The sequence below is a fragment of the Nilaparvata lugens genome, chromosome 2 (assembly GCF_014356525.2).
Source record: "Nilaparvata lugens isolate BPH chromosome 2, ASM1435652v1, whole genome shotgun sequence".
NCBI classification, from domain to species: domain Eukaryota; kingdom Metazoa; phylum Arthropoda; class Insecta; order Hemiptera; family Delphacidae; genus Nilaparvata; species Nilaparvata lugens.
Window position 1 is genome coordinate 82,424,279 of NC_052505.1, and position 18,171 is coordinate 82,442,449.

At 33.8% G+C, this 18,171-nt stretch overlaps 1 protein-coding gene across 1 annotated transcript in view; it reads left to right on the forward strand.

The window, feature by feature from the left end:
- LOC111045659 (sodium/potassium/calcium exchanger Nckx30C) overlaps positions 1-17,569 on the forward strand; it is a gene marked incomplete in the record, with an annotated part of 193,805 nt that extends 176,236 nt beyond the window's left edge. The window contains 3 exon segments of the mRNA XM_039420220.1: positions 11,093-11,199; positions 13,619-13,755; positions 16,956-17,569. Coding sequence (XP_039276154.1) covers positions 11,093-11,199; positions 13,619-13,755; positions 16,956-17,196 — 485 coding nt within the window.
- Positions 17,570-18,171: the final 602 nt, after the last annotated feature.

Sequence of the window (18,171 nt, forward strand, 5' to 3'; positions counted from 1 at the left end):
CGGATATGGCGAGCGAAGCGAGCCTGACGGCTAGTAATATAATATTCCCAGGATTGATGTAGCAGTGCTCAATCAATTTTTCCGCGATAAATGCATTTAAATCTTCAACTTGGTGCCAACCTAACAAAGTCAACAAACTTAATGCCAGCCTGACAAAAAATTAATTTAGTTGCCAGTTAACAACTGTTTCGAAGAGGTACTCTATCTAGATTTAGTTCTATAGTAACATATGATATGAAAATTTCAATTATAATTAAGAGATTGGGAGAAGAAGAATATGCACGCTAAAGACGAACTTTAAACCCTTAAAAACAACCCTTAGAGTTAAAATATTGCCAAAAGATTTCTTAGTGCGCCTCTAAAGGGCCAACTGAACATACCTACCAAATTTGAACGTTTTTGGTCGGGTAGATTTTTAGTTCTGCGAGTGAGTGAGTGAGTGAGTCAGTCAGTGAGTGAGTGCCATTTCGCTTTTATATATATAGATAAGGACGGCAAAATATCGTACGAATGAAAATCGATGTGTGGGACCCTAACCTTAGAGTCAGACAATATAAAGCTTTTTTTCATTAGTTTTTAGAGACGGCAGGGCAGGAAGCTCTCCGATTGGCTGATTGTGTTGTCGCCTGAAAACGCTTAATGTGGTCTAGCCCATATCCAATATCGTCATCAGTTTGCACACCTTCCAATTCCTCTCAAAACAGTATCACCTGAAAACTGAAAGAGATACAAAAATTCGAGATTTATGACTCACTCTGTGTTCAGAACAAGAAAATTTTTCATGCAAAATTGGTTCTGGACTCCTTTTATTCATCTAAACAACATATTGAAAAATCTGAACTACAATTTATCTCATAAGCACACTCCCTCCTTCATGTCTCTATTGACTGGACTATTAATATCAGAACCAAATCGGAAATGGAGCTTCAAATACTAAATTAAATACTCGTGAATCATTTGCAAACATTAGTGCATCCAGGTAATTTCCATTATTATCCAGTATTATACTAGTAGTTCTGTGAGCAGTAGACCTCACGCAGTTTTCTCATCCACAAGTATCTGGTGACACCTGTTCACCGGCTTCTCCAGAAATCTGTGTAATGCATGCAATGAATAATCCACTTGACAGCTGATTGATTATGTCTATAGTCTGATTAATCCTATCTCCAGAGTAGATGATAATATATAGTGGAAGTTTCCTCCGGAGTATGGAGGAAATTCCCTTTCCTTTCATATCATCCTTGAAATGCAAAATCTCAAAAAACATTGTGTATACAGTTAAAAAAGAAATATTCCTGTCAAATCTCATGGAATTCAATCAACGCGTTTGGCTGTAAATGATTTACATACATACATATACAGTATAGAATAGAATAGAATAGAATGACTGCCTTTATTTTATACCTGGAGGCGAAGTTAGGGCGCAGTCGGCCCTCTCTTACACTTAACCCTCCAATACAATACTAAATTGTAATTTAACAAGCAATACTCAGTAAAATAAAATAAAACAAACTATATTTAAATGAAAAAGTAAAAAAATAAATAATTATAATGATAATAAGTTGAATAGTGAATAAACTTAAAAGTAGAGCATTCTCAATGTAAAATAACAAAGATCTGATGGGAAATAAATACAACATTTTTGACGGAATATATGGATAGGATCGACGGATATGGATAGGATGGACGGATAGGATCGAAGAAGTAAAAAAGAGCAATATGGCTACAAAACCTTACAAGCGAAATGAGAAAAAAGGAAATTGATAAATACTTCTAGCATGAAATTAATTAATTTTGAGAGAGAAAAAGAGTATTTTTTATATCTGTATTTAGAGTTTACTTTTAAAGTTTAACTTGATTCTCTTGAAATTACTCTAAAGAAATCAATTTTGAGACTGTATATACATACTGACAGACGAGAGAAAATCCGAGTTAAAACATAGACCTCACTGCGTTCGGTCAATGAGAATATTTAAGTATTGGAACAAAGTAGCATTGTAGTCAGTGTACAATAGACAAGCATGTTACTTATTCGTTGAAAATTAGTTAGCCGGTATTTGAACGTTTGTCACTCAACATCCTGAATAGTTAGAAAACGATTATCAGTTACCACAATAATATAGGCCTAATCAATGTTTACGTCCAGTGAAGTGATTCAGTAAACAAATTATGGAAATACTTGTTCAATCCACACAAATTGGATAATCGATCTCCATGGCGTGTAGATAGTTTTCAAAATATACAAAATTCATTTACATGACGCTCCCGGTTCGCAAAGAGATTACCACCGAAGTTGGCATTAGTTGAATAAGTCAGCGCTGCAATAAATCATTGCCGGCAAGTTTAAAAGGGATGTGTGTCCTCTGAATGTGTGTGAATTTGAATGAATGTGTGTGAATGTGTGGTTTGGTCTCGTTTGGACTTATGACGTATGAATGATGAGGGGTGCAAGCGAGTGATAAAGGGAGCAAAAGAGACGGCGAATTTCGTTTGTCGCTGTTCACATTGTACGACGAGGGTATAATTTATAAGCGGCACTGATCTGGAATGGCTAGTAGCTGCTGAGCTACTAAAATGAGCTGAGAGTGTTCACACGGTAGCATGCAATGTGGCATGCGATGAGGCATGCGGCCAGGCCTGCCTCTGTTGTGGTGAATACTACCGTGAAGTGAGCTGAGAGTGTTTACACGGTAGTATGCAATGTGGCATGCGATGAGGCATGCGGCCTGGATTGCCTCTGTTGTGGTGAATACTACCGTAAAGTGAGCTGAGAGTGTGTACACGGTAGCATGCAATGTGGCATGCGATGGAGCATGCGGCCTGGATTGCCTCTGTTGTGGTGAATACTACCGTAAAGTGAGCTGAGAGTGTGTACACGGTAGCATGCAATGTGGCATGCGATGAGGCATGCGGCCAGTCCTGCCTCTGTTGTGGTGAATGCTACCGTGAAGTGAGCTGAGAGTGTTTACACGGTAGTATGCAATGTGGCATGCGATGAGGCATGCGGCCTGGATTGCCTCTGTTGTGGTGAATACTACCGTAAAGTGAGCTGAGAGTGTGTACACGGCATGTGGTCTGGCTTGCCTCTTCTGTTGTGGCGAATCTGCTTTGCCAGACTTATCTTCTAATCGAGCAAATACCGAACATCGGAACCATTCATTAATGTAAAATACAACTCCCAACACCACCCATTCAAAGCGTTGAAGTTTTCAAGTTTGATGACTATAGTGCCTTCAATCAAAATAGTAGCCTATACTCGATGGAGCATTATTTTCGAAAAGAAGGCCAACCAGAGAAATACCAGATTATCATGGATTTTCGAGTTGGAATCCCAATCAACTCCGGAGTTATGTTGGTCAAATCACTTATGAAAGATTCTTCTGAAAAACGTTTATGTAGGTCAAATCACTTATAATGAAAAATTCGACTGAAAACGTTAAACCGTTCAAAACGCTTCCATTTCTGTGATAAAACTAATAAGTGCCGTTCGCGCAGTTAAAGCTTGAACTGAATAATTAATTGAATTAGCTGGTGGCTTAAACTAGAAGTTAACCATGATTTGGATATAGGACCGGTTTCTACAATACTTTTCAGGATACTTATTGAATCAAATGGACCATTGAATCTATATTGAATCAACATATTTTAATGATTTTTTAGATTTATTGAGTGTCCTAGAAACCAGTCCTTAACCTTTTGAGTCCTGAAGTGATATTATTATTTTGATGTGCATTAGAACATAGGTTTCAAGCTGTATGGGTTTTCTCTGATTAGGATTACATAATGAGCATTAGGATTATAATGTTCATTAGGATTATGATGTGAATTAGGAGTAAGAAATGAACTTGATGGTAGTATTCAGAATTTTAAACCAGATTGAAAATGAATTTTTGTTCAAACTGACACTCAATGTTACAGTTACTGATACCAATAATACAATGTTGAATCAATGAAAATGTATAAGAAAAACCTTTTGCGAGCTTCAAATTGTTATCCGAAAGTTTCAATTGTTTTCGTAGACAGTAATTCCATGAACATAATAGTATTTACTGGAACGAAATAAGTGTCTCACAAAGCACGTCCATGGAACTAATGGTTTGAGGGGACTAATGTATGTGGAAATTGATCTGATTGCTCTGGCTTCTAGGGCAATAGTAGACTGTAAACATTTCAGCCAGTAGAATAGTTTCAATTACAGCGAGTACAGGAATATAGGAGAATTGAACAGTTCTCGTTTTAAATTTTGTTAGCAAGATTCTCCTTGATAAACATGGAGAAGCATTTTCTTATAAATGTTCTGGAATAAATGAGAGAATCTGAATGAGGCTAATAATTAATAAATAGATTGAAGAGTGGAGTAAGGAATGAGAGAAAGTAATTATTGAGGATGAGGAGACCAAGATGAAGGACAAGAAGAAGAAGGAAGAAATCAATTTCAAATAGAAGATAGATTTTCACTTTTTGTGTAGTTGAGAAGTTGATATTGTGGTAATTATTCATATTAGATGAAAAAGACTAAGAAATTGTCAAAAAACCACAGATTTATTGATCACCACAGTTTATCAGAGATTGACAATGGTGTAAATACCGAAACCGGTCTTTCTAAGTATCAATAAATCTGTGGTTTACACATTTTTTACCGCATGCATGAACAGATGAGAACATTCATAGTATAACATCAACGTCTTGAAAAGCATTTTTTCGGGAAATACTCTATTGATCCAATAAGACCTCACTTTTATGATAATATCCCATACGAAAACATTAATCAAAAGAGAATTAGAATCGAGCGACACAAAGCGATATTTCAGGCGTTTTCAGACAAGTCGGCAGTGCAGGAAGAATCAAGAATCAAGAATTAAGAATGTTTTATTGTCACAAACAAAATAATTGCATTGACAAAAGTCACTTCATAACGATACAGTAACATTGATACTTTGTATACAAGTACACGTTATATATAATTATTATAATATTACAAATTAAAATACAAATAGGCTACTCAAATATTTTATCTACGGATAACAATTACAGACCAGTATTTCCTCGATTGAATAAAATGCTCTATTCTTCAACCATCCTTTTATTGCTCTCTTAAAACTATCAAGATCATAATTCCGTACTTCCAGTGATAACCTGTTGAAAATTTTCACTCCTATATATATAGCAGTACATTTGTAGTGTTTTGGCAAGCCTAGCACGGCCCAGATCAATCTGACTACCTGACCGAGTGTTATGCTCGTGAATGCTTCCCCTCAAATTGAAAAGATTAGAATCTTGCTTTACAAATATTAAACAATCCATAATGTAAATACATGGAAGTGGCAATATACCATTGTCTAAGAAAAAAGGCTTACAGGACTCCCTCATACCCAAATTAAATATAGCACGCATAGCTCTTTTTTGACACAGAAACACCTCTTTTGCGCCACTAGAATTCCCCACAGCAATGTACCATATTGAAGGCACATTCTAGGCACATTGAAGGCACAAGCTCTCCATATTGGCTCATTGGGTTAGTGTTCGGGAATCAGCTGATAACAGTACCACTCAACAGTGACAGTGAACAATAAATATAATTCCCACGAGTTCTAATTGGTTTATTCTCACTCAACCCGGCCGAGTATGAATAATCCCACTAGATCGTATTGGAATTATATTTTTACTGTTGTGTGGGAATTCAGAAGGTGCAAACAGGACAATTAAGTCACGGTATGAAGATTGATGCCACTAAACAGCTGTACAATGGTAGAAGCATTTGGAGTCATTGATATAGAATATACTAGATAATATTATAGAAAGCCGATAGCGAGATTTATTCTACATAATATCGACCTGACCGTTCTGTTCATACCCTAAAGCTGCGTTTACACCAGGGTTAATAACAAAATGTTAATAACTCAATCCTTATAGGTTCTATTAGATTGAACGAAGCTTGACAAGCACATATTGTTCATCTATGATAAATTATGTTCAATCTAATAGAATCTATAAGGATTAAGTTATTAACATTTTGTTAATAACTCTGGTGTAAACGCAGCTTTACTCTTTTCCAACGAATTAGTGAGTTACCTTGTATAGTGTGGGCCTATTAGGCTACGGTATGTTATTGAGTGCAATAGGCTACATCTCTGTTGCTTTGTTGAAATGCCTATAATACGGGACAAGACGAGAGTAGGCATTAATGAGTTATCAAGAGTACCGTATCAAATCCTATACTATTAAACGAGCAACTTCTGTTTCCATGTTTATAGGTTTGTATTTCACCGGATCTCGAAAACGGCTCTAACGATTCTCACGAAATTCAGAACATAGTAGGTTCATAATATAAAGATTCGATTGAACTAGGTCTTATCCCTTGGAAAACTCGCTGAAGGACATTAAAAGGATAATTATTTCATCGTCTGTTGGTGATGAAAGTGAGTGAACGAGTTCATGTGTGGTGGACAATGTCAAAATTATGACTCAGCTGTTGAACTTTTGTAATCATTCAATCATGTACTTAGTGCCGGTTGCAAAAAAGCCGGGTTATTTTCAAACCGACTTTTGTGCAACTGGGCGTTTGTGAGAGAAATTTTTGCATTCCTCTGGGAATTAATCTCAATTTACTGTGACTAGATAGGACATTTCTGTGTGAATTTTATGAATGTTATTATAATCTCTTCCTTTGTAATATTTTTTTATGCTTTTGTACTCCAGAGCGAAGTTCGGTCCCCGATATAAAAAAATCACCAGATATAAAAATATAAACAGACATACAGAATCGCTTAATATAATAGGATATATCCTGATTAATTCCAGTAGATAGGCCTACATCTTTTTGGAATGGTCTTCTCTGATTTGGTTCACGTGAAGTTAATCAGGATTAAAATTTAACAGGCTTTTGTGCAACTGGGCCTTTGTGAGGGAAATTTTTTCCTTCCGTTTGAGAATTAATCTCAATTTACTGTGATTAGATAGAACATTTCTGTATGAATGTTATTATAATTTCTTCTTTCGTAATACATTTTTTATGCTTTTGTACTCCAGAGATAGATAGATAGATATATTTCTCGATCCATGAAACATATATAGATGCATAAGATCACGTCAAAATATCAGAACACATACATAATAGAGTACTAGTCAAATTATTATGACTTTATGGTTTCAATGGTTTTTATAGCATTACAGGTCTATGCTGGATTCAGGCAGCTGGAAAAACTCGTCAACATAATAGAAGGGGTTAGCGCAGAGCCACTTATGTAGAGTTTTTTTGAACTCTATGGTTCTCATGTCTCTAAACTTGAGGGGCAATTTATTAAATAAACGTCTACCCATTATCAGATGGCTGGACCTTAGCCTTTCCAGACGGACAAAAGGAATGTTGATATCATGACTATGTCGAGTATTAATCCCATGAACGTTCGATCTACATTGGAGCGTTTCTCTATACTTATGAGTGTAAACAAGCGAAGCTCGCTCCCCGATATTTCAATTTATTGAGCCAAAAACAATACGGCAAACATGCAGGCCAAGTCGAAACATCAAAAAAACAGTGTACTATAATAATTGAAAAGTTGAGCAAATAACTTGAAAAGCAACATTTCAGTCACAGCCACATAGAAGTCAAGTACTATCATTAAAAAAATCATCTACACTGAAAAATACCTTATTTACTATGTTCGAATAGAATCAATCCACAGCCTAGTATTACTGATACTTGCTACTACTTTATTTGACGTGAACGCATTAAATCTTGAGTGAACAAACGCAAGCTCTCTTCAACTTTCCAATAAACCATTTAAATATAACAAATAATAACGACAGTGCAGTTTTACAACTGCGTCAAACTGTATGACAAACTCCACTAAATTCACAAACAGTGATCTGATAAACCAGTTCAACAGTTAGTTGGCCAATACCTTCGTGATATGGCAGGATATTTCGACTGTTTGCGTTAAACCTTCTGTTGTGGACTTGTAGAATAGTTTAAAGTTGGAGGAACAACGTTTAACCAATAAGCGTTCGAACATTCAATTCCAATTCCGTTGCAATTTGGCCAAGACTGTTGGCTTCGTCATCCATCAAGCAACACGCAACGAGCAAACAGCAGCTGATTCGGCTTCGGCCTACTTCGACACAGCGCCACGGATCAATTCAATCCACAAGTAAGACCCAGTTCCATGTGCCAAATATTGCACACATCCTCAATGGATTGAAACATTTCGCTCGTAGATGATTTTCAGACGTGTACTGAAATAATTGTTGTTGAAAATCAAGGTAACGGACAGAAGAAATGGGAATGAAAAATCAGCTGAATCTTCAATGGGCTAGATGGAAGTGGAAAGAAAGTTGAAAAACACGTTATTTATTTTTTATTAATAAATTTTATTTATCACATTGTGTACAAAAACTCAACATGAGGAGATATTGGGCTATGGAGATCTTAAAATGTACAGAAATCATGAAATGAGCTTACATGTATGGTTCTATGGATTCCATTCTCAATGGATTGAAACATTTCGCTCGGAGATGATTTTCAGACGTGTACTGACATATTGTTGTTGAAAATCAAGGTAACGGACAGAAATGGGAATGAAAAATCAGCTGAATCTTCAATGAGCTAGATGGAAGTGGAAAGAAAGTTGAAAAACACGTTATTTATTTATTTATCACATTGTGTACTAAAACTTAACATGAGGAGTTATTGGGCTATGGAGGTCTTAAAACGTACAGAAATCATGAAATTAGCTTACATGTATAGTTTTATGGAAGCAATACTTTGCTAACCCACTCTAGTAGCGCAAGGAATGTAAGGCTAGTCACGTTTAGTCACAATACTTCACATTGTTGCTTATGACGCAACTCACACTGGTTAGTCATTGCAATTAGACATGTCTTCAAAGCAACTAAGAGAAGTATTGTGACTAAACGTGACTAGTATTGTCTTGACTAACCTGTGTACTCCCAGCCTGAGAATTCTCTTTCTAACTCACACTTTGCGTTTGTCATTTATCATCTCATTTTATTATTATTATTAGCGTATGGCTTTGAATGGTGGGGAGACCCAAGGGTAGTTCAACCAAATCGTTTGATTGATTTATGCATCTCTTGTTAGCCAAATCGCAGATCCAACAAGGAACAAGGAAACAGAAGAATTTTTGATCACTGCATCAATAATTGATCTCTCATTAAACTTAATATTGATATTTTACCACAGAACATATTCATCATGTCCAAGCTCATCCTACGTATAAGTCAATCGATATAGGAGAAAAATAAAAATCTCAGTACCCTTTATGAATTATTTAATCACTTTATAATTATTTAATTATTCATTGTGATTAAATAATTCACAGGTATCTCAGGGTACTGAGATATTTATTTTTCTTTCTATTTCTATAAAAGTAGCCCTATACAGAAAAGAAATAAATTCAATCGATATTCCTCATGAAACGTTTCACTGACATGTTTGCCTACAGGACTTCGGAATTTACTTCTATCAATAAAGGCCTATGAAACCTATAATATGCCTATAAAAGCATAATATGATACGTCTATAAATATGGGTCTATCGTTTGAGAAGCGCCCCTCCATCCCAACATATCCTCTCACCCTTCATTTTATTCTTCTCCTCATCAGAAACTGATTTATAAATTGAAATGTCTGAATCATACATTCTACAATTTCTATAAATATTTGGTCAAATAGTTGCTATTATCCCTGGTATTAGCCTACATACCAACATCCTAATCGTTTTGACATGAGAGTGAGGTAAATCAAATACCATGCTATTTACTAGGCCTATATAGAATTAATAACTTCAAGACAGTACATATAATTTATACAAGGACAGGTATCAAAACAGACCTTTCTTGCTCTTGTCACGATCTCAAGCCATATGACCAGTTCTATAACATTTTGATTTCAAAGAGACCGGTAACTTACATGTAATCAATAATAGATAAACTCACATTTCGTATCAATATTAATTAATCTTGCTTGAAACATTCACAACTATTAAATATATTAAAATATTATTGAAACTTTCGGATTGTTTAGTGTTATTTCCGGCTCTTATCAACCCTTCGAAATTCAAAATTCATCAGTCATAATCTCGAATACTATTCTCTGAGTGTTAATCTTTGGTGAAAACAGAAATTTTAAACTTAACCTCACTTTGGACTATTTATGTGCCAAAATCAAGGAATTGAAGAAGTTTTGGGCAATTATTGCCTGTTTCTCTTTCCAAATATCGTGTTTGTGACTGTTCTAATAAATAAATAAATAATAAATAAACTACATACTCGCATTATAAAATCAATATGCTTTTCCTTAAGCTACCAGAATTTATAAAAGATCCCGAAAATATAAAATAAGCCATCTCAAGCAAATAGTCAACAAATGGATACTTAGTGTGGTGAATCGTGAGGAAATGGAGAATTATATAGTATCAATTTATTCTGATCGATAGAGCTCGAGTGGTGTGATAAGAACGCAAGTTCACAATAATATCAAAAATTAATATAGAATATGAATAAAATGAAAATTAAACATAGAAATAGGGAAGTTCAAAAGGATTTATACGAAATTTAATGTGTACGGTGTGTTGAGGGGTTTTGAGTGTGTCTGGGATGTCTCTTTTAGGATTAATTTCTTGTAGTATCCTAATACCATTAAAATTATCATTTTAAGTCTGTAAGTAATAAATCTTGTAATTAATAATTATTATTGCTCTGTTTCTTTTGTTTTGATAATATGTTATTGTTTAATGCTTATTATTGGTTGAAATTGTTTTGTTTTTCAATTATATTGTATCATTGTCATATCTATCATTGTATATTCAAGTATATTATGTAAATGTAGAGAACTCGTTCCTCGCACACAAGCTTTGCCCATTTGAGGAACCTTCTTCAAGTTTTGTATATTATGTATTGTTAGTATTTCCTAAAAAGAATAAAGATAATTTCAATTTCAATTTCAAAAATCTATACCATGTTTGAAGTTTGATAGCAATCCGAATGTTTCATCGATTTCAGTATTCCATTCATTGAATCTTCTATATTCCTTGCAGTTTCTGATTGTTTTATTTTTTTTCAACAGGAAAAAGTTTTTCCTATAACATTTATAGGAAGTATACTGTGGATCGCAGCCTACTCCTACCTCATGGTCTGGTGGGCCAATGTGGCTGGTGATACATTCAGCATCCCTCCAGAAGTAAGTTCCTCAATTTCAATTTTGTCTTTTCTGATGATACATAAAATTAGATAATCCTTCAACATTTCTTGATAATCATCAGTTTTTCCCAATAATCATCAGTCATACTATTAGCACATAATATTATTATCACGAAAACCAGTGATAAATATAATGCTATGCTGCAACTCACATGAGGACCCTTGTGGCGAATCATCTGATTGCCACCTGTGATGTTTTCAGCTAGCATACTTTGTTTATCAATTGTAACAGTTTTATTTTCATATTTATCAAAAATTCAATTTAGTCATTCGAACATTAAAATTAATTCATCATTCATTTAGTTCCATTTAATCAATTTCAACATAGGAATCAAATTAAATTCCTATATTGGTGACCCCGACGTGAAATTAAATTCCTATACCGACAAAATACCCTCAACCGACTTCTCTAATTCAATCGACTTCAATAATATTTATAAAATTATTGGAAAATACAGATTATTCAGTAATGAACTTTCTATAATGCAATGTAACCAATCTTCATTATTCTCTATTCTACATTGTGTTTGTATTCACCTGAATTCATTATGAGTTCTCACAATAGTTTCATATTTTGTTAAATTATGGTATCAAAGGTTTTCAATATAAAATTTATTTATCCATCACAGTTGAGCTTTGCGTGATGTGGTTTTTTCCATGATGAAAACAAATAAGAAATAAGAATAAGACTATTTTTATTGCCGTTAAACAAACTTAATTGTAATAGGCTACGTCAAAATACAGTCATTTTACTATTTTGATACCACAAAAAGTTGTTGACAACTTCTATTTGTGTTTTCGTTACATTAAGCTATTTAATCCTTTAGAAGAGTAGACTGATACTGAATCAAGAATAGAATCCATGTCACTCAATAATTTCATTTTTCCTAAAAAATCATCGTTATATTACCTCATTGATTACTACAGTACGGTACCCAAATCACTGATAGCTGTGATCTGAATAAATCTACCATTCACAACCTCTCTCCCACAAAATCGTGAGAAGCAGATGTCGAATAAGTACTAACATAGAGAAACAATAGCGTAAGTAGATATCCCATGGTATAGGGCGTTTATGTCGCAACTTTTACTGTTATCTCAAGCCGATTACTGTTGATTATTGTCGAATTTCACTGTTTTATTGGGGTGAGAGTGTATATTATGCTATTGTTTCTGTATGGTACTGATCTGTTCATTATGATCATAGAGCGTAGGCTGATACTGTTGATTATCTCATTCTAGGATTATCAAGAATGAAATCCATCTCACTTAATAATATTTCATTTTTCTTAGAATGAAAAAAGTTATATTGCAACGTCCTTCATTGCAATCGAATCATAATGTTTACAGATGGAATTAAATGGAGAATGCATTTATTCAAATGCTAAATAATATATCCATTTATTCATTTATTGTATAAAATACTATAATCATAATACAATTATGACATTGGAGGAAAAACTAGGCTGAGCCTGTACTATTTCTCTCCAAAAATTTTGATAAAATGTTAATGTTGTCCAAAAGATAAGGTTATGTAATCACACACAGCTTCGTCACTTGATTTTCGGCCAAGAATGTTGATTTAAAATTTTGAATTTTGAAGGTTGATTATATACTCTAAATAAATTACAGAATGTATTACAATAAATTAAAAACTTTAGAAATATTGCACTTATTTAAAAAAATTGAATACAAAATCAAATAATTATAATTATAATTATTAATTAACGAAAATCCTAAATAAATGCTGTAAATCACCCCAAAGACTTCTGCTACTGTAGACATTGACAACAGGGTTAACAGCTAGATGGAAATTCCATCAACTTTTGGGAAATTCCATCTAGCTGTTAACCCTGTTGTCAATGTTTGCAGTAGCAGAAGTCTTCGGGTTGATTTACAGCATTTATTTAGGATTTTCGTTAATTAATAATTGTATCATAATGTCCTTGATTGCAATCTCACTCATAACAAACTGTGGTCCAAATACCACAAACATTAACCTCATTTCCCCAAAATAAAATGAAATCCCACTACTATTTTGTTCATTATGATCATGGGATAAATTGGGTTCTTTCTCGTTTCATTTCGGGGATTTTTTTCACTGTATGCTCATAAGAGTCTTAATAAGTCTCTTTGAATTTGTTCTGGTTAGCACTCTACTGTGATCAAAATAGACTACTATTCTCAATCGCATTTTCTCACAAAATCTTGAAACAGCAGAGATAAAATGAATAACCAGTACTATTTTGTTCATTTTCAGCATTATGTCCATAACAAATTCATTCCTACCTCGTTTCTGTTCGAGTTTTTGTGCTAAAGGAAGTGTGATACTCTTTGCTGGTGAGAGTCTGAACCAGACGTTGAAAGTAGTCGATTGAACAACAAAATGTGTGTTTCAGGTCATGGGACTTACATTTCTAGCCGCTGGTACTTCGATACCAGATCTTATCACCAGTGTCATTGTCGCGAGGAAAGGCTTTGGTGATATGGCCGTGTCTTCTTCTGTTGGAAGTAACATTTTTGATGTTACTGTTGGGTGAGTTGATACGAATTCAAGTTCCTTCAGAGAAACTAATCAAGTGATGAAAAGTTCAATCTATGAGTTTTTTAATTAATAAAATTGGTTGACCTACTGGTAGATCCAGTATTAACCGAATCATGGGTCTGATCTGTAGCTGTTACTGATTATGATCTGGCTACAAATAAAGTAAATTCGTACTGGTACAGTACAAAACAATAGTTGTGGGAAAAAATAGGCCCATAGCAGCCATACTACATTGGGACACCAGTGAGACAACAGTGGTGTCCGTGTGTAAGACAAGCTGAATCAAAGACCTTAAAGAGCTATAGACCCACAATGCCTATGCCTTCCCAATGATAGCTCTTACTTGAAATTGAAGGCGGCCATTGGGGTATTTTAGCACGAGATATATATTATTTGTTTGTAATACTATAGATCACAAAGGCATTGGTGGCATTGGTATGTAATAATCTTATGGGTTGCCCCCTCAATGGCGGATTTCAATTCCAAGTACGACACTAGCGCTGCATGTGAGTCTATGCATCTTTAAGGTCTTTGAGCTGAATGGCAATTGGCAAGAAGGTTCTTAACAATCGTGCATGTTTGAATGGATACCGACCGGTACGCCACCACATAGATCAATACTGATATTGATCAACCACAGAACTTGATGGCTCTTGGTAGTTGGATGACCCTTATACTTTTAAAATCGAGTGACTATAATTCATAATAAAACTGAATTGAGATTTGTTCAAATTCAAAAACATAATGATATTATTTTCAGACTGGTTTTACGTTATCTGTATAAATCAATGAATACCTAATTCATATAATGTTGGCTATTTTTGTACAAATAAAAAATGGACTAATATAATTTATATAATCATATAATGTTCGCTATTTTTGTACAAATAAAAAATGGACTAATGTAATTGATATGATCATGGAGTAACGTTACTATAGTGAGGTCCACGTTATAATGGAAGTGGAGAAAGAAGAGTGTTGCCGATTCTCTGCCTTGCCACTGCCTTCTAGAAAGTATAGGCTAGCTGATACCAGTGTATCTGATGTAATATAAACTGTTAATTTTTGTTCAAAATAATCAATTATATTTTATTAGTCAAGAAAATAATATATTTTTCAATGATTGAATGATAAATGTTTATAATAATTGAGATTGAATGTTTTGTTAATTAATTAAATTGCATATATATTTAATTACATTTAATTTGTTATTTGTTAAGAAACAATATTCCAACGTTGCTGAGTTGGAAAAAGATAGCGCTATCTGCTTTGTCGAATGATAGACAAGGATAGCAACATCAATGTCAATCAATTTTTTTTTAGCACTACAGCCCAATATGATCTTTGGCCGCCTCCACTACAGCTCTCCACGTTTCTCGGTCCTCTGTTAATTGTCTCCATCCTCTACATTTTTTGGAGATCGTCTCTCACTTCATCTTCCCACCTTATTCTCGGCCTTCCTCTCGTCCTTCTTGAAAGTAGTCTCTCCTTGAATATTATGGCATTCTATTCTTATTCATTTTACAGATATGTCCAAACCACCTAAGCCACTGCGCACTTTACAATATTTCGGCCTGTTATCAATGCCTCGAGCTCTGAATTGGTTCTTCTCCTCCACTCCTCTCCTTCTAACTGGACCATGAATCATTCTTAGGATTTTCCTTTCAAAAACGCCTAACCATCTAGTTTTCTTTGTTTTCTTTTGTTGACGTCCAAGATTCACAGCTGTATGTTACAACAGGTCGAATTAAGCTTTCATATATTTTAAATTCTGTGTTTCTACATAATATATGAGCATGTTCTTCAAAAGTTTCATGTTAATCAATACTGCCATTATTTAATATTCATTTATTGAGAATACATTACATGAAAAAAGTACAACTCGGAGAGGTTTACACCTAAACGCCAAAACAAACCTCATTTACACAAAAAGTATGACACAAATGATTTAGAAATACTTATTAAGAACTTAAAATTAAAAAGCAAAACAAAACTAGATAAAGAAAACAGAAAATAGTTGCTTAGAGGAAAAACTGTTTTAGAAATAAGAACTTGATATTAAAAATTAAGATAAACTTGATTGAGAAAACAGAAAAAAGTTGCTTAAAAGAAGATAAGATAGTTAGAAAAAAGTTGATTATAAATAAGAACTACATTTTAAAAATTGAAAAAAAACTTAATGAAGAAAACGAAAACGTTGATAAAAAAAAGAACGGGGGAAAAATGAAAGGAAGAATATATTGAAGGTCTGAAAAATAATGTGACAGTTAAAATTGAAGAGCTTGCATAGATTTAAAACAAAATTTGCGTAAATTATCACCAAATGGGTCAAGAATCGGGTTTAAACTATTGTACAGGCGCAATGTTCGTTGAAGGAAACAATTTGTATGTTGCACTGTTCTAGATCTTTCTATTGCAAATAACATGTTTCAACGTGGTCTGTTTAATGGGACAGAGAAATTTATTATTATTAGCGTACCGGTATGGCTTTGAATGGTGGGGAGACCCAAGGGTAGTTCCACCTCGCCGTATATAGTCCAAAGTTCCCTAATGGGAAACCGGACACTAAGGTTATAGTCAGCACAATACTTCAAATTCACACTTTTCACTTCGGAATAAAGTTAATTTTGATGTTAAAAAGCCCAAACATTTACAAAACCGAAACAAAACACAAAACCACTAAGCCAAATTTAGAAAATATTGAATTTAGACAATAAATTTAGAGCCGAAAATTTATAGCACGTTACAATTTTGCCATGGCAACAGAGAAATATGTATTAAAGAAAATTAGGAACATCTATCTGAGAATTAAGAATTTTATGGAGCACAATAATAAAATTAGTGATAAATAGTCACGTCTAAGACATTATTTGAAAAGTGCTTCTCAGATCACGCATGTACTGATCATATGGACAATAAATATAATGTTTTTTATAAAATAAATATCTAAGATATATCTAGAATAAATACCGGTATCTATTCTGTATGCGTTCAACACAGTTTACAAAAGAATTCTGATATGGATTCCAAATCACAGCACAGTACTCTAATCGACTTCTCGTTAAACTATTATATCGACTTCTCTATAAACTTTTATAACGTGGACTTCACTATAGAGAGATTTGTTATTATTGTATGCTATAGATATATGGTTTATTATTTAATATATTGTTGGGTGTTTTTGTGTGTAGGTTGCCAGTGCCTTGGTTGCTGTATGGGCTGATATACGGCACTCCGGTGGAGGTGAACAGTGTGGGAATGGTGTGCTCTATCTCCATCCTCTTCCTGATGCTCCTCTTTGTTATAATGTCGATTGCTTGCTTCCATTGGAAGATGAACAAGAGTCTGGGCTTCACCATGTTCCTGCTCTACTTTGTCTTTGTTGCGGTGTCTCTCATGTTCGAGTACAAAGTCTTGGTATGTCCATTTTAGGTTGCTGCTAGAGATTGCACGCACACATTCACACCAATAACAAATTATATTATATTTTATTTGAGAAAGCTCATATACATAATAATATAAATTAGAATAATTCTGTGATTGAGGAATTATTAAGTGGTTTTTATAAAGTAATTAAAAGTTTTAATTATAATAGAGAATATTGTGAATTCTAGATCTGTAATATATTTTAGCTATTTTTACATATCCTACAGTTAAGCGTTATGAATGATGAAAATTATTGTTATGAATACTCACTACGAGAAATGTTTATCCATGATGTTGTACTACTTAGAATGTGCTCTTGTTCATCTCATCTCATTCAAACCTCAAGATTCTAATATAACACTTGGTTATTTATTCATTTCAAAAATAAAACCACTTTCAAAAGCAACAGATAAATATAAATTCGTGTTATTTTCCATGCCGTAACACTTTATAATATAACGCTATTGATGTTATTATTGTTTTGTTAATAATTGATCCATTTCTAAGATGCAACCACTTTTAAAAGCAACAGATACATAGAAATTCATGTTGTTTCCCATGAGGTAACACTCTTTATAATATAACTCTATTGATGTTATTGCCTCTCTGTTGAAAAAAACAAGAGTTAATAACTTTGTTGAAGAGTTAATATTGTATTTGTTAATAATTGATCCATTTCTAATATACAACCACTTTCAAAAGCAACAGATACATAGAAATTCATGTTGTTTCCCATGAGGTAACACTTTATAATACAACTCTATTGATGTTATTGTCTCTCTGTTGAAAAAAACAAGAGTTAATAACTTTGTTGAAGAAATCAAAGGTGTATCAACTTCAACGGAGTTGGATAAGGTATCTAGATTCGGGGAGAGAAATGACACAAAGTATTTTGTGTTATAGTTTTTCCTTTTTTCCCCTTCCAATCAGTTCAATGATGTGATTTTGTAAAAGTGAAGTATTTGAATTTTATTCACGACA